The sequence below is a fragment of the Podarcis pityusensis genome, assembly GCF_964106645.2.
Source record: "Podarcis pityusensis genome assembly, chromosome: 2".
NCBI classification, from domain to species: domain Eukaryota; kingdom Metazoa; phylum Chordata; class Lepidosauria; order Squamata; family Lacertidae; genus Podarcis; species Podarcis pityusensis.
In genome coordinates, this window is record NC_138029.1 from 75,872,427 (window position 1) to 75,890,566 (window position 18,140).

General features: G+C 42.3%; 1 protein-coding gene across 3 annotated transcripts in view; it reads left to right on the forward strand.

Moving 5' to 3' along the window:
• The first annotated feature begins 4,506 nt into the window (after positions 1-4,506).
• Positions 4,507-18,140, forward strand: part of POC1A (POC1 centriolar protein A) — a 31,977-nt gene continuing 18,343 nt past the window's right edge. The window contains exons 1-7 of one of the 3 annotated variants that reach the window (XM_080995390.1): positions 4,508-4,825; positions 8,747-8,831; positions 9,747-9,918; positions 12,432-12,611; positions 14,025-14,132; positions 16,249-16,364; positions 17,891-18,024. In XM_080995390.1, the coding sequence (XP_080851516.1) occupies positions 4,808-4,825; positions 8,747-8,831; positions 9,747-9,918; positions 12,432-12,611; positions 14,025-14,132; positions 16,249-16,364; positions 17,891-18,024 (813 nt within the window). In that variant the 5' untranslated portion in view covers positions 4,508-4,807. Of the gene's footprint in view, positions 4,826-8,746; positions 8,832-9,746; positions 9,919-12,431; positions 12,612-14,024; positions 14,133-16,248; positions 16,365-17,890; positions 18,025-18,140 lie in introns of those variants that run through there. The other 2 variants (XM_080995391.1, XM_080995392.1) reach the window with 2 other exon arrangements.

Consider the following 18,140-nt stretch of genomic DNA (forward strand, 5'->3'; position numbering starts at 1 on the left):
CTCTCTCTTCTTATTTATTTCATCTACATCTCACCCTTCCTTTAGGGAGCTCTAAATAGCTACGGGTTTGTCAGGCTCAGTCTCACCAAAACCACCTTTTGAGTTAGGATAGGCCAAAGTTAGGCCTGGTTCTCATAAATGTGGTAAAGCTTGGCCAGCTTGGTCAGCTCTTTCCATTCCAGGAATAACAAAATAAATCAGCATTCAAATGGGGTAGGAAACCTGAGTACACAGAATGAAGTCCGCTTGAGCAAGGAGAAGATTCCCACCTCTCTTCTACCCACCTCCCTGAAACTGTTTTGGGTTCCACCCCCATCCAGAGCACTTTTAGGGGGACCAGGGGGAGAATTGAGGAGGGGGTCCCACTGTGTGAGCAAACCTTGTTCTGTGCACACAACTTAGCTGAATCTCGCAAAGAAGCTTCTACACACCACCTCCATATGAAACATTCTCCAGGTATAGGCAATACATACACAGGGTTATATTTTGAAGACAAAGTTGTGAAATTGCTACTTTGACTTGTGATGGGTTTGCTCTACCGACAGATGGGCTGCAAAGGGGGTGCCTGTTACCTACACACTTATAATTCTCCCAGTCCTTTGGGTGTTCAGGATGTCTCAGCAGTTAGACCTTGAGGGTAATCAGAGGGAGCAGGGAGGAGGTGAACTTCCGTGAACTCCAGTGGCGTTCACCTGATACTAATCTTGGCATTCAGCCTATTTGTGTCAATGTGTCCTTGAGTGCAGCACAGGTTGTGAACTTTGTTGACCTTCGCCAGCCCAAAGGAGTGTGTGTGGTGGTCCAGCAACAGAATGAGTACACATCAAGGCCAGAACTTTGTGCAAAATGAATGTCATGATTTCTCCCCTCTTCTTTAAAGGAATGTTTATTAAAAGGCTAAGTATCTCCTGCGTCAGACGTTTCAGAGCACTTGTTCTCGGGTTTTTGCTCAGTCATCCCTGCCTCTTTCAAAGACCTTGACTCCTCCTGAGCTTTCCAAGTGATGGTTGGGCAGAATGTCCTCCAAGCCCAGTTGCTCAGCTGGTCTTCTGCTCTTCCTTAGGTATGTTGTCACTTGTGGCAGTGTTGGTTACTCTCCTGCCCTGCTTCAGAATGCAATGAGCAGGCAAGTCCCTCTTTCCATTTCCTGTAGATCTTGCGTGTATCTTCTGTGAGAAGGGGTTTCATCTAAAGGTTTTGAAAGCCGGCTTGCTTGGAAGGGAAACATCTTCACACTATTAGAATACAGAGGCATTCATCAGTAACGATCCACTCTTACAAGAGAGGATTCTGGATTAAGAGATGCATATTTTTAAAGAGCTGCAATTATGGAACGGAGTCAGACTCATTTTCAGACAATTTAAGAAGATCCAAAACATCCATCTTCCAGTCCCCCCCCAGCTACACACACACACACACACACACACACACACTCCTCTGCATTTGCCACACAACCACACAAAAGCTGCCTTAGCCATACGTACTTTCCCTCTCACTGTTTTCCGAATTAGAGATACCATCTCTTCTTACATAAAAGGTCATCAAACTGATTTGCTCTCTGAATTTCTATGACAGGAAAGAGTCCATTATTGTGAAAACAGTTCTCTCTGCTTCTCTCCCCCCACCCACGCATCTGTTGTGTCCAGAGATGGAGGAAGGGGAGAGGACACTGATAGGCATTTTATTTTCTTCTACAGTACTTAGTGGCTGAGTCAGTATTTCATTAAATTAACCCAGATAACTGGAATTTGAGACAGACATAGGAATATAGGACACAGTCTTATACTGAGCCAAAGCACTGATCAACCCTTGCTGACTGGCAGTGGGTCTCCACGATTTCAGGCAGGGATCTCTCCCAGCCCTGTTTGGACATGCCAGGGAATAAAATCTGCATGAAGAGCAGATGCTTTTAGCCCAGGATCACCTACCCAGTAGTGTAACATTTGCTTTATATAGAGAGAGACCAGGAAATGCAAATAATATAGAACAAAGGCCCATCCCAGCACTGCTACTTGAGATCTTAAAACACACACAGAGAGAAACTGGCAATGTCAGGGATTCAGCCTAGGATCTTAGAGATGTAAAACATGCACACTTATCATTCATCTCTCTGTGGTGAAATACCAGCCTTACCTGCACTGCAGGAATTTTCTCTACCCTTCTTACAGGACTAGCAAAGAACTCAAAGGCGATACAAAGTCAATACTCAGAAAAACCGTTTGTTACAATTCAGCAGCAAACAGCAGGTTTTCCCAGGGGAAAGCAGAAGTGTGGCTGAGCCCTCAAATATTTCAGATTAGACATTGCATTCAAAAGACCATTTTACGCTGCACTTTTCTAACACCTAGCTTTTAGTCGCCATCTGGTGGCTCCAATATGGAACAACCATTGGAGGAACTTGTTAACGTGCATTTTCCAAAATGAGGGTTGATCAGTTAATGCAGTCCGTTCTGGGGGCCTAATCTGGTTCCTGTAGCAGTATATGTCCTGGAGTAAAATCCTAAAAAAGGCTCAGCAACTCCAATCCTAAAAAAAGCTCAAGAACTTTGGTCGGCCCTCACGCATATTCACTTCATCAAATCTGGCCCTCTTTGAAAAAAGTTTGGGTGCCCCTGAGTTAATGTAATTTATAGAGAAGAAAGTTTTCTTCACAGTTAAGACTAGCTCATAGGAACGTAGTAAACTTCATTATATCAAATCAAATATAACCAAACCATTGGTACATCTAACTTAGTATTGTCCACACTGACTGGCAGGGGCTTTGCTGTGGATTGAACCCGGGACCCCAAGGAAAAGGCAACTCAGTGCAGCTGAGCTCCTATATTGTTCAATGATGCATACTCCTGAATAAGTGCTTTCTGCACTTTTCCCAAGTCACAATTACTTGGGAGTAAATCTTGCTACACTCAGCGAGACTTACTTCTTGAGCTAACATGCATAGGTCTGTTCTTTTAGGCACCCTTACTTGGGAAAAAATACTGATGAGATCAGTGGTGATTATTTTTGCATCAAAATGCACTGGAAGTAGGACTGATTTACTTTTCCATTAAAACAATCACATTCATATGTTGCTGGACCACGGCTCCTATCAGCCCATCAGTGCTGGGCAATGTTTGTGGTAAACTGCTTGGTGAATTTTAACAACAACAACAACAACAATAATAACAATAATTTATTTATACCCCACCGATCTGGCTGGGTTTCCCCAGCCACTCTGAGCGGCTGCCAGCAGGATATTAGTAATAATAAAAAAGCGATAAAACATCAAACATCAAAAACTTCCCTAAACAGGGCTGCCTTCAGATGTCTTCTAAAAGTCAGGTAGTTGTTTATTGCCTTCACATCTGATGGGAGGCGTTCCACAAGGCGGGTGCCACTACTGAGAAGGCCCTCTGCCTGGTTCCCTGTAATTTGGCTTCTCACAGTGAGGGATCTGCCAGAAGGCCCTCGGCGCTAGACCTCAGTGTCTGGACTGAACAATGGGGGTGGAGACGCTCCTTCAGGTATACTGGACCGATTAAATAAATAGTAGGGCCCTCAGTATCTAGCCATTTCCAACTTGACTCCCCCCTCCCCGCAGTCTTAGGCTGTAATCTTGTACCCACTTTCCTCAGAGTAAAATTTTCTTCCTTTATTGCATTTATATCCTTCAAGGAGCACAAGGAGGAGCACATAGTACTTCTCCGCATTTTATCTTCACAACAACCTTGTGAGGTAGGTGAGCAGAGCCGGATTTAGGTTTGATGAGGCCCTAAGCTACTGAAGGTAATGGGGCCCTTTATACGTCCAGCAGTCCCTTGTCAACAACACATTGTCGCTGTCATTTGTGTTGAATATATGCTATATGGCAATTTATGAATCTAATAGGTATCTAAAGCCATTTGCCACTGTTGCTGTATGTAGTTTTTATTTTATTTGTTTTTTATCTTACATTTTGGAAATGTAATTTTTTTGGGGGCCCCCTTTAATTTTTTGGGGGGCCCCCAAGAGAGTGGGGCCCTAAACTATAACTTTTTTAAAGGTAAAGGGACCCCTGACCATTAGGTCCAGTCCCAGATGACTCTGGGGTTGCGGTGCTCATCTCGCTTTACAGCTTCCGGGTCACGTGGCCAGCATGACTAAGCCTCTTCTGGAGAACCAGAGCAGTGCACGGAAACACCGTTTACCTTCCCGCCGGAGTGATACCTATTTATCTACTTGTACTTTGACGTGCTTTCGAACTGCTAGGTTGGCAGGAGCTGGGCTCCTGGAGCTCACCCCGTCGTGTGGATTCAAACCGCCGACCTTCTGATCGGCAAGTCCTAGGCTCTGTGGTTCAACCCACAGGGCCACCCGTGTTTAGCTTATACATAAATCCGGCACTGTAGGTGAGGCGGAGAGGGAGTGCCTGGCCCAAGGTCACCTAGCGAGCTTCACGGCTGAGTTGGGATTATGAACCCTGATCTCCCAGGTCATAGTAAGACACTCTTAACTTTTGCACCACTGAACTCAAGGAGGCTTATTCCTGAGTTCACCCATCCATCCATCTATTCGAGACCCCTGCAAGCCACATTCTGGCGCCGAGAGCGTCTCTCGTGCAGCATGAGCTCCCCGCCCCCTTCGATTTGAAAACCAGGCGCCGCTTCCTCCATTCAAAGGACGCCGCTTTCCAGTCGGCGGACACTTTCTCGCTCGCTGCCCCGCCTCCCCTTTAAGCGCACGACGCCGTTACTAAGGCGGCCCGAGGAGCGGGCAAACTGAATCGCTCCGGCGGCGAACAGCAGCGGCGGCCTGTCGGTTCCGCTCCGGCTCCGGCTCCCGCAGCGCCATGGCGTTCGCCTGCTTGGTAAGGGGCCGAGGAGGGTCGGGCAGCCTGGCAAGCGGGGCTTCGAGGCGGCGGGAAGAGGGAGGCCCCTCGGAGCAGGGCGGGCGATGGAGACCGCGGCTGCTCGGTCGGCACAAGTTTGCAGAGCCGCAGCGCCCTGTTAGCAGACAAAAGGGGTCGGGGGGCGGGGGGGGGGCGGCGGCGGCGACCAGCATCACACGTTTCTCTATTGCAGTGGTTCCCAAACTTTTTTTGGCCAGGCCCCATCTAAGCACCTCTAAAATCCTAAAGCGCCCGCCCCGACATATAATTCTTATTACAGTGTTCAAAAAGTGAACTCCTATTCACGTGGAGGAAGCCTAAAAGGCCATTAACTGTTCATAACTCATTCTCGAATTGCCCCCCTGAAAAATCCAATTGCTCCCCTGTGGGGAACCATGGCTCTATTGGGGCTGTCTAAAAAGTCACAAAGAGAGGAGCCAGCAAGCTTTTTCAAAACAAAAACAAAACACGTTTAGTAACATTTCCTTCTCATAAATATATAGTGGGGCGGGCGGAGAAAATAGGGTTTGAGAGCGAAGTACGTGGTTTGGGCGCAATGTTAAACGCTCTTGCCTGTAACACGCTTAAAAATGGCACTTTGGGCTTGAAGTCGGTTGGATTGTGCTTGGTGCAGGAAGAGCTGTTTGCCCTTCTGTGTCTAGGAAGTCCTGCCGCCCGTCTCCTCCCGCCCCGTTAAATAACAGCTACAAGAGAAAAATCCTTCCAGTAGCACCTTTAAGACCAACTAAGTTAGTTCTTGGTATGAGCTTTCGTGTGCAAGCTCATACCAAGAACTAACTTAGTTGGTCTTAAAGGTGCTACTGGAAGGATTTTTTTATTTTGACTATGGCAGACCAACACGGCTACCTATCTGTAGCTACAAGAGAGTAAGTCAGGGACCATTTCGGCTTTGCAGAATCGCTCTGCTGGGAAAAGCGTCACATGAATGCCTGCCAGACATCATTGTAATGAATAAAGACACCGGCGGGGGTGGGGAAGGCTATGGGTCCTGATGTGTTGTCACAGTTTGTCAGATTTGGGATAATTCTGATCACTTCCTAAGGCTAACCCTGCCCATTTTTGCTTCTTGGCAATTTTAGGTTGTATTGTTTTTCACATTGGTCTCCTGAGTGGGTTTTGTCAGGGTTGTTTTGCCTGACTTGCAGGAACTACCTGAAAAACAACGTGTAGAGATAGGCATTCTGGAACATTTCATTTTAGTGGTGCTGTAAAAAAACCTAAAAACGTTTTTAGATCAAATACCACAAACCCCTTATTGTTACTTGGAAGCAGTGCTTTTTCAGGGGGTACTCAGGAGTATGCAGTACTGGCACCTCTTTTTTGTTGTTGAAAAGTGTAGCACGGTAACAACTTCATGGTTGTTTTTTCTAAGGGGAAAAACCACTGCTTAGAAGTAATGTTGCTTTTAGGTATTCATTCTTATTTGTTTGCACAAAGTTTGCAGGAAGGTTATTTAACAAGCATTCGTTCTGATTTGTGTTTGTGGGTGTTAGACAGCGCTGCATCAAGCAAATGACTTCCAAACTTTCCAGTGACTTTCCTGTCAATTTCCTTACAGCAAAAAAAAGTCTGGTTTGTGGGGAGAAAGTGGGTTTGTTGCATGAGAGCTCCAAATGATCCTCAATTTGCCTGTTGCTGGATTTGAGTCCCACTCCAAATAGCGATGACCTGGAAGCTCCCTAAGTCTCCGTTGATTCTAGGAGAGTTTCCAAGGAAATATACTTAGGATTGTGATGTAATAGCTGCTACTCACAATACATTTTAAAGAGACAGGTGTGTACACCTGTGGCTGAAAATATGCATGAATTTAATTGGGTGTTGCATGTACACTGTATATCAGTGATCACGTTATATAAACTGTAATTCTTAGAACTGTTCTATAAAAAGTTATCACAAGATTTAGTGATGGCCACAACTTGATGCCTTTAAAAGAGGATTAGACAAATTTATGGAGGATAAGGCTATCTCAGTGGCTACTTGCCATGATGTCTGTTTCAGAGGCAGTACAGTATGCCTTTGAATACCAGCTGCTGGGGATCATGATCAAAGAGGTGCAATTGCACTCATGTCCTGTTTGTGGGCTTCCCATAGTCATCTGGTTGGCCAGTGTGAGAACAGGATACTGGACTAGAAGTTTGGTCTGATCCAGATACCATTTGGTCTGATTCAGCAGGATCAAACTGTTGTCATGGGCACCTTAAGGACTAACAAACTCAATAGATGGTATTGGCTTTTGTAGGCTAAAGGCTATTTCATCTTCCTTTTTTATATTAAAATCCATTTTGGATAGCTTTCTTCCCCAAAATTATCCCAGGTCTATGTGTATGGTGTTTAGTAAAATAAAATTTTACACAAGAACATCCAGTTTATGTAACAGGATGAGCTGGAGTATTCAAATTAAACCAATTTGCAATTTGAAACTGCTAAACAAATGCAAGAAACCTGGCTTCTGCAGTTTTAGCAGGAATTGATAACACACAGACAAATATGGTATATCTTCACAGTCACAAGGGATAGAAACTTTTTAAAAAATGAGTACACACTTTATTAGGAAGCTGAATTCTGAACACTGCTTCTTTGGAATTATAGTTTATATACAGCCCTGCACTGATCCTTCCAAAGAAGTATTTGTGTGTTGAATGTTGAGAGTATCTAATCAGAGTATTAAAGTATAATCCTTGGGCAGAGCTCTGTAGCTTAAAATGGCCTTGTGCATCCTAAACTGGATTCTGAAGAAAAGAATCCCAGGAAGAGAGGTATACTGCAAAGCTCAGTGTACAGAATATACATGTGTGAGTCTGGTGCTTGTCATTTGTCTCTGCCGCTACTGCACTTCCCACAGAGTATGCAGAATGGTACAGTATTTAAATGCTTACATTTAAGAACATGGATCCAGCATTTTTGTGAAATAAAAAAATATCCGTATGAATTCTGCCCTTATGCTCTACTCTCCTTGCCTTTGTGTGTTTTGTAGTTGTTAACTTTTTTACTGATAAGAAATGCATTGGAAAACAAAAAGAAACAACAACTAGCAGTGCTTGATTTATAACATAGAACACAATTACTTTATAATACAATCATTGGACATCCAGAAAGTATGATGTTTTGCACAGCGATTCTGGATCACAACTAGGATTTTGTCCTCAGTATCACTTGGCACTCCTGCTCTCATTTTGAAAAGATATCTATCCATATTATGCAAATAAAAGAAATAAATTGATTGAAAATGTATTGTAACATTTGAATAAATGTTTTTAAATTAAAAAAAAAAGAAATATTTTGGTAATATACTATACTATGCTACACTGAAATGTTAAATTGTTTTTTGATTGTCATTGAATCTTTCTGCCACACTTGCCATCTTCTCCTGCCACACCAATGTGGTGTGCCACACCTTTGGAGAACCACTGACCTACAGGATTGTCTTACTTGGTTTCTACCAAGTGAGCCAGTGGAGAACAGATGGATCTCGCCAACCCTTGTCTGCCTTCCAGTTCCAGCCCACTTGGTTTCTACACTGGCTGTGGAGGACAGGACTTTCCTTCCCCTATGGCCATTGCGGAAATGCAGTGGGTGGGCGGATGAGGAACTGAGTGGCTTGTCCCTTCTCTACTCGCATGCATCCTGAGCTGATTGGAACTCCTTGTTGCCTGTTCCAAGCAGGCGAGTCACAGTAAAAGGCTGTGCTATTAATCTGAAACTAGACTGAGCAAATTAGAAAATGAAACTGTTAAACCAGTAAGAAATCACAATAAAAGCGATGCCTGCTATGGCAGATGTGCAGCATCCAGAAACATATAAAGTGTGCTTCTTGCTTCGGAAATACTGTCTGTAGCCGTACAAAAATTTAGTCCAATATCGACTTCTTTCCTCCTGCAGGAAGATCCAACATTGGAGAGGCATTTCAAAGGGCACCGTGATGCTGTAACGAGTGTGGATTTCAGTCTAAATAATAAACAGCTAGGTAAGTTGTCAGCTAAGCAGAATTTTCTTTAGTATAGTTTTCTTTCATAGAACAAAATAGCATTCAGTCTGCTTTTAGCAGTTCTCCCAAATTGTTTGGACTTGACAGCATACTAAAGTACCTTCCTTGGTTTTAGCTATCAGATATTAAGAAAAGTAGCAACAAACCTGAGATTTTACAGCAGAGCAACTAAGTCATAAGATGAAAGGCTGGTTCAACCATTCAGATCTGTTAAGTTTTATTCAGTTTTTGATTATTATTTTTTAAAACATCACATATATTTATGTATTATAATCTTATTTTTTAGTTGAAATTCCCCTTGAACTTTTTTTGTTGGATAGTATATAAATATTTGAAAACAAATAGCTTGGTGGAAGCAGCTAAAATGATGTGATAATAAAGGACATTTGTTCTAAATTCTCTAAATGGTTGCTTGTAATTCTTTGGTTTCCTTCCTTGCCTGTTTTTAAGGTGAGACTGCATATACTTCAAGAGATATTTCTCTCAGTTATGGGGATGAACTGGAAAGCTTGTGTGCTTGCTTTCAGTTCTGTGATTAGTGAATACAGTAATACCTCCGCGAATGTCCGCCCCGTCGAGCGTCCATTTCGGCGAACATCTGCGGCAAACCCGGAAGTATCAGAACAGGTTACTTCTGGGTTTGCCACTCGCACATGCGCAGAAGCGCAAACCGCTCCACGTGTGTGCGCAGAGTGGCTCTTTGTTGAGCGTCCCTTTCGCTGAGCTTCCGGGGCTCCGGAACAGATCCCAGACTCAAAGCAAGGTACCACTGTACTTTCATTCAGGGAAAGGAAGAGAGAAATTGAAATAGTGACTGAAATTCCTGCCAAGTGTGTATGCGTATGATCTCTCCTTTGAGTATAATTTTGAAAGGTGGTATATTCTTTTTGTCAGTAAGTGGCTCTATGGATTCATGCCTGATGATCTGGAGTATGAAACCTCAAATGAGAGCCTACCGCTTTGTGGGTCACAAAGATGCAGTCCTGAGTGTGCATTTTTCACCATCCGGCCATCTGATTGCTTCAGGTTCTAGAGACAAAACAGTTCGCTTGTGGGTTCCAAGTGTGTAAGTATATGCTATCTGAGCACTTTGTATGTGTGTTATTTCTCTTATTAGGAACACAGGAAGCTGCTTGTACAGAGCCAGACCATTTGCTGATCTTACTCAGCATTGCACTGACTGTCAGTGGTTCTTCAGCCTTTCTTATTTCTATCCTTGCGTGGGGATCCTCGTCAGGGATTGAATCTGGGATCTAAAGTAGGTGAAGCATGAGCTCTGCCAATGAGTTACAGCCGCTCTCTCCAAAGTCTTCCAAGATTTGAATTTGGCTTTTTGTTTTAACCAAGTTCAGTTACGGTGAATATGACAGCTTATTAACGATGAAGGCGGACATTATTTTTCTGGATAAAGTGCATCGACTTTCACTGTAAAACAGATGTATATAAGGGAAGAACAATGGCAAAGACACTTGCTGTTCACACTAAAGACAAGGTTAAGAAGCCCTTTGTCTGTCAGCTCATGTGGGTACACTTATTGGACGGAACTCACATTACTGACCTCTAGTTGTAGATTGTTTTTGAACGCCTTGCCAGTCAAACGTTTTGGCTTCTGAACACCGCAAACCCAGAAGTGAGTGTTCCGGTTTGGAAACGTTCTTTGGAACCCGAATGTCCTACGGGGCTTCCACAGCTTCTGATTGGCTGCAGGAGCTTCCTGCAGCCAATCAGAAGCTGCTCCTTGGTCTCCGAACGTTTTGGAAGTTGAACGGACTTCCAGAATGGATTGCGTTTGACTTCCGAGGTATGACTGTATGGTCCCTGTTAAAAATGAGTTGACGATCAGCATATTCCTTCAACAAGAAAAAGCTACAGCTTCATGCCATCTAGTTTGTGTTGCATTGGAAGGCCTCGGGGTACACTTTCCTTGAGGAAAGGTTAACTATATGGATATTGTAAATGTTCCTTCTGCGATATTCAGGTTTTTTTGAAACATGCTGAATTAGAAGTTTTTTATGCTTGTTCCGTCTATGTACAGTAACTATGGCAAAGAGCTTTTCACTCCAGTTTTTAAAAAGTAAAAAGGTAAATGTACCCCTGCCCGTACGGGCCAGTCATGACTTACTCTGGGGTTGCGTGCTCATCTCGCTTAAGAGGCCGGGAGCCAGCGCTGTCCGGAGACACTTCCGGGTCACGTGGCTAGCGTGACGAAGCTGCTCTGGCGAGCCAGCACCAGCACAGCGCACGGAAACGCCGTTTACCTTCCTGCTATAAAGCGGTACCTATTTATCTACTTGCACTTAGGGGTGCTTTCGAACTGCTAGGTGGGCAGGAGCTGGGACCGAAAGACGGGAGCTCACCCCGCCGCGGGGATTCGAACCGCCGACCATACGATCGGCAAGTCCTAGGCACTGAGGTTTTACCCACAGCGCCACCCGCGTCCCTTTTAAAAAGTAGCCACACACTATTTGAGAAGAAAATACAGTGGCACCTCGGGTTAAGAACTTAATTCGTTCTGGAGGTCTGTTCTTAACCTGAAACTGTTCTTAACATGAGGTACCACTTCAGCTAATGGGGTCTCCCGCTACTGAGCCGCCGCCGCACGATTTCTGTTCTCATCCTGAAGCAAAGTTCTTAACCCGAGGTACTATTTCTGGGTCAGCAGAGTCTATAACCTGAAGTGTCTGTAACCTGAAGCGTCTGTAACCCGAGGTACCACTGCATGTGTCAGTTGGCAGAGCTTTGGGGAAGGACTGTAGCTCAGTGGAAGAGCTTCCATGCAGGAGGTCGTGAGTTCAAATCCTTGCATGTCTAGGTAGAGCTGGGCATATTTGTGTTTGCAATCCTGGAGAGCCACTGCCAGGCATTGCAGACAATATTGAGCCAGATGGATGGGCGGTCTGACTTGCTACAAGGCAGTTCCTATGTTTCACACACATTTCAGGTTTTTTTTACAATCAAGTGGTGTATAAATTTTATGAAATATATTTAGAAGAGGGAACTCAATGCCCTTTTTATTTTTTAAACCCTGGCTCTGACCTTTCCCAGCTTGATGTTCTGTACTTTCATGTAAGCAGTAGAATCATATACAAGAATACACAAATATGCTTGTAGCTTGTCACTTATTTGTGCAAAAAAGTTCAGGGCGGAATGATGTATGTGTATAATTAAATGTGAATTACTCTTGTAAAGTTTCTCAAACTCACAGTATGCCCCTCATGTTTAGACGTCTTTCTCCTTTTTGTAGCAAGACCTATGATGTGATGTTCTTACATGATTTTTCTTTAAATTGCATCATTGGAACAAGTCTGTTTGGCGTTTACCACTTTAAACATTTTTTATTATTTTTTAGTTCTGCGTAAAAGATACAAACACAGGCTGTCTTGCGTTAGGAGCTATTCCAGTAACTAGATTTAAGTAAAACACTTTTCTTCCTGTATTTGGTATGCTCCAGAGGCCTAAACCAACAGTTTTATCCTAATGTAAATATATATATTAGAAGCCAGTAGGCAAATGTTCATTAGCTTCATACTGTGTGGAATGCAGTATGTTAATCTTTTGTGTTTTCTCCCCTAAACTTAGCAAGGGAGAATCGACTACCTTCAAGGCTCATACAGGAACCGTCAGAAGTGTTCACTTTTCTAATGATGGCCAATCATTGGTTACAGCCTCTGATGACAAAACAGTTAAAGTTTGGGCAGTCCACAGACAAAAATTCTTATTTTCACTAAGTCAGCACATAAACTGGGTTCGCTGTGCGAAGTAAGTAAAACTCTTTCCCCCCTGACATTGTTGCAGTGATATATATATGGCATAAAACCAGTTTGTATAGCAAAAGTACACAACTGTAGGAAGATCTGAAATTCTGCTTAACTCACTTATAAACCCATTCATCTTTTAACCTGGCTATCAATATACTTTAGGAGTTAGCCACCTTTCAGAGCTTCAGTTGTGTTTCCAACTAATTCCTGTCTTGTTGGAAGGGAACTGTCATTGTTAGAAGAATCCGTCAGTTGGATATAACCAAGCAGCATTATCTTAACTCATCCTACTGAGTGCACTTTCTGAAATCCATAGAGTTCAATAAGTGCTTTGGTTTCTTTCTTTTTTGTAATAAATTTTTATTATTTTTTCACAGTTTTATACATACTATATTATCTCTTACATATATCCAATTACAAGGTTGTGTGAACCTTCCGATTTCCTCCCCTCCCTCCCATGGGTTCTTAAATTAAATTCCCCCCCCCCCCACATATTGTAATTTTTCCAACTATTGTGTATCCCTAATTTACCATAATCAGTTTCACGTTACAAATTTCATTACAACGCTACCAATGATTTTAACTGCTTACTGTGGTTTTTTAGTTAAACTACGAATTTATTCCAATCTCTAACAAATACTTGGTCTTCTTGGTTTCTGATCTTCCATGTCAGTTTCTCTATGTGCTTTGTTTTCGATAAGTCTACTGACTATGTCCACTGTTCTTTAAAATGGTTTCTAATAATTACTGTTACTGCCAAAGAGGCTTAAATGTTAGATAACAAAAAGAGGGGAAAAGGGGAAATAATTGTAAGGAAAAATAAGACTTACTTGTACAGTATTTCATTAATACAGTATTTCATTAATTACTGGTCCAGTAGGATTGTTTAATAGAAAAGCTTACATTTTAATGCTATGGTTTTTGTTGGTTACTGTAATATCTCAAAAGGATTGTCCATGTATAGAAAAGTCCATTGTTCTGACTATATGCATAGTTGATGGAATCTTGTTGAGATAGATTGTCAAAGAGGAAACTCCCAAGAGTTAATCAATAGCAGTATTTATTATTTATTGAATTTCTTACCTGCCCATCATTTTATAGTCCCAGGGCAACTTACCAACTATAAGTAAACATTACAATTGGTTAAAACAAATTACAATCAGAAGAGTCCTTGAAAAAGGCCTATGGGTGGTATTCAACTACGTTTTAACTCAGAGTAGACCCATTGCAATTAATGAACATGACAAAGGTAAGTCTATTTTGAGTAAAACTTAGTTAAATAACACCCTCTTTGCTTAGCACAAGTGCCTCTTAGCCATTGACTTTTGAAATAATAATCTTGTTGTCACTGAGGACAAACCAGATCTAGCTTATATTGCTCCTAATCTTGCTTTAATGAATGTATTTATTTTAGGTTTTCTCCTGATGGAAGATTGATAGTATCATCCAGTGATGACAAAACTGTCAAACTTTGGGATAAAACAAGCAGAGAATGTATACATTCTTTCTGTGAACATGGTGGGCAAGTATTGGTGCAATTCCTTGGGGCTTCAGGGGACTGGCCTTCAGCTTGTGGAACCTTGATTAGAGCTTTGCTATACTGATGTACAAGAACATATCTCCTTATCTGCTGTATCTTTCATTCTGTGAACATTCTCTGTAATTTGGTCACATTCTCTAAATTTTTCAATATAACGTTTTACACCACACTAAGCTTAGAAGCCAGATAATAACAATTGCATTTGTGCATAGGTTGTTTTTTTTTTTTTGTAGACTCGCAAACATTTATTATATGGGTTTTAAGCCTGAGTCACACTAGTGCTCACTAGTTGTCGCAGTTTCTTTAAAAACAATGTTGGTTTTACATGGTGACTGTGCCCATTTGAATGTACCCACGTGTGATAGAAATTTGTATTGTGAGGGAGTCTTGTTGAAGACTAGTGCCATAAATATTATTTGTAGTCTATGCTTAAAACGTGTCTGTGTTCTGGACGTTGTTTTCGCTTCGCTCAGCCATGCCCCTTAGGACAGCTCCTATTTATCTCAAACATTTCTATCACACCTTTCCTTGAGCCCCAGGTGGCTAACAACATAATATAATATAGAATACGTAGAAATGAAACAATGAAAGTCACTCCCACCCGGGATTTGGGATAAGGCTCACTTTTGTCCCCAATGGGGGACTTGAGGACATACCACAGAGGGTGTTGGATTCAATTGGGTCATGCATGAACTTGTCTTAGTGTTCTAGCTTTCCTTGTGTGATGGGGAATAGCAAATACAGCTGTACCTTGGATCCCGGACGCCTTGGTACTTGGACGTTTTGGCTCCTGGACGCTGCAAACCCGGAAGTGAGTGTTCCGGTTTGTGATTGTTCTTTGGCACCCGAACGTCCGACAGGGCTTCTGAAGCTGCGCTTTGGTTTCCAGACGTTTTGGAAGTCGAATGGACTTCCGGAACGGATTCCGTTCGACTTCCAAGGTACGGCTGTACTTCTCTTTTTTAGGCTCTTTTGTGGCAATGCAAGGTTTTTGTGATTCTTTCTCAGCCCTGAAGTTATTTGGGTGACCATGGGCCTTTCACTGTCTTTCAGCCAGCCTACTTCATCTCACAGGGTTGTTGGTTAAGGTAAAGCAGGATAAGTGGGGAGAAGTGTAACCTTGACTCCCCGGTGGAAGACTGAAGCAAAATATAATAAATATTGATTGTCAGCCAAGGGCTCAGCAGTCACTTGCATCTGGACCTTAATTGGAGAAAGGAATGTTTAATCTTTGGGGTGATGTTGCTTTTTTTTTTAATGTCTGTTTTAAAAATCCGACAACAAAACAAACCCAGTTACAAAAACAAAGTTTTATCTAACGTAACTTGAAGATTCAAATTGCAATAAGCTATCAAATTCATTTATTGACAACATTAATAGTCAAAATAGTTGCACCATTAATGGTCTCAGCAGTTCTCAGCTTTCAATTACTCCTGTTCATTTTTCCATGTCTGACAGCTCAGATGTTTCAGGAGACTATAGGAGACTGAATGTTGTTCCATTTTTTAAGTCCTCAGTATTTTAGCAGGAATCGGTAATTTCATAATCACTGATTTCAACACGTTAGGCTAATTTTATTTATTAATGTTATATAATATCATTAAAGGCTCTAAATTAAGAGAATATTGTGTTACCTGTGAGATTGTATGTTACAGCTTTCAGTAGTTTTGTGCAGAGAGGACAAGACCTCTCTGGAGTGAGCAGTGTTCTGTAGGGCTCCTTATAATCACATCCAAAGAGATAAGTGTCCTAATGGAAGTTTCTCTAATCCCCAAACCATTGGAAAGATAGTGCAGTTCACCCTTCTGTGGCTTTCTTTGCTGCACAGAGAGCCAGTGTTGCAGTGAAATAGTCAATACAATGGGCTGAGCAAAGTCTCATGGTGACTTTACCATGTGGGAAAGCAAATACTGGCTGATAAAAACCTTTAATATCCATCTTACACGCTTTAGGGGAAATTTACTATGAAGTAGCACAATGTTTTGTAAGAACAACTTTTGAGGAGCTAGTATTTTTCGCTACTTGCTTAGATTAAAATATTGTTTTCTTCCTCCAGAATAGAAGAGAGATTTGATCTTGTCTTCCCATCTTTTTGCAGCTTTGTGCCTCATGTGGACTTCCACCCTAGTGGTACATGTATTGCTGCAGCTGGCACAGACAACACAGTGAAAGTATGGGATGTTAGGATGAATAGGCTTCTGCAGCATTACCAAGGTAAGCAATGCGCTGTCAGAAGTCTTCATTGCTAAACTTGTAGCTTGATTCTTGGAGTGGATAATTAAACAAAAAAGGTAGTTTTGCCATCATAGCTTCCAAGCATCAGAAAGAGCTGCATGCAGAATTTTGAATTAGAACCATTGGCTTAGGACAGGCATAGGGAAGGGTTGACCCTCCAGCTGTTGCTGTACTACAATTCCCATCATCCTTAGCCATTGACCATGTTTGCTCAGGCTGATGCGAGTTGTAGTTCAGCGACATCTGGAGGACCAAAGCTTCCCCACACCTGGCTTAAAAGAAGATAATTTTTCTAAAACGCACAGTACCAAAGCTAAAGAAATTAAATAAAATGTGATCACACCATTATGCAGAGAGAGTGCGCTAGTTTTTAGTTAAACTTCAGGAATGACATTTTTGTTTCAATAAGGTATTTTGTGTATAAAGCTTAATATTCATAATAAAATGCTACTGCAGCTGTAGGGAATTCCTCTGCGTAAACAAATTGGATTGAAGACTCCAGTTTCTCTCTTCCTTTTCAAATATACAGAAGCTGGTTTAGGTTGCTTTTAATCCAAAGATATTTCACATACCATGGTCTTTTGAATTACACTTTGCTTATGGTATCTGGGCCATACATACTGTTTAATTTAATAGATGATGCTGATGAACTTTGGATTTCCAGGTCTGATGTCTGTCTCCACAACTCTCCCTTACTACTTACCGTATTTTTCGCTCTATAGGACACACTTTTTCCCCTCCAAAAATTAAGGGGAAATGTGTGTGCGTCCTATAGAGCGAATGCAGGCTGCACAGCTAAGCCCAAAGCCAGAACAAGCTCTTCTAGCTTGGGGATGGTTGCGCGCAAAGCCTGTGCAGAGCAGCGGGGCGCTGCGCTCCAAAGGCTTCAGGGATCTTTGAGGCTAGCGGTGGGGGAAAGCAGTGCTTCCCCCCACCGCCAGCCCCACAGGCTCGGGTGAATGCACCTTGAATGCACCTTGTTTTAGAGGGGGAGAACAAGAAACACCCCCCCCCCCGTTCTCCCCCTCCTATGGTCCGGTGCCTCCTATGGTCCGGTGCGTCCTATAGAGTGAAAAATACGGTAGTTGCCCTCTCATGGCTTCCCACACCCTATCTGACATCAGTGCAGCTAACCAGAGGGGCTCAAGATGGGTGTAGTGGTCAGAAATCTTTGAAGAGTTGCTTATTGCTACAACTGGGACTAATGTGTTTATTCCGTTAAAAATTAAAATTTGGAGGAAAAGAAGTATGTATGTGTTTTAACTTGCAGTTATGGCAGACCTTGAGCTTCTGAGGCAGTGCCAGTTTTCATAGGACTAGATTTTTCTGAGGGTCCTTGAAAACTTACATAGATATAGGATGAAAATCATAAGAAGGGGAAAAATGCCATTCAGCCATTTTTTGTATGGATGTATGGACCTTATCCACCTTTCTATTTCAGTTTGTATTTTTTAATGTCAAACTGTATTGGTAACTTGCGCTGTCTTTCTTTCTTTCTTTTTTAGTTCACAGTGCTTCAGTGAACTGCCTGTCTTTTCACTCCTCTGGAAACTACCTCATTACTGCTTCCAACGATTCAACTCTAAAAATACTGGATTTACTAGAGGGGAGACTGCTATATACACTTCATGGCCATCAGGTGAGGAGAACTTCTTTAGACATGAGTTGTTTATTACTGTAGACCTTTCAAAGCTCCACACACATGTTTGTGTACACTACACCTTCTCCTGTGATATTATAATGGACTCAAGTAGA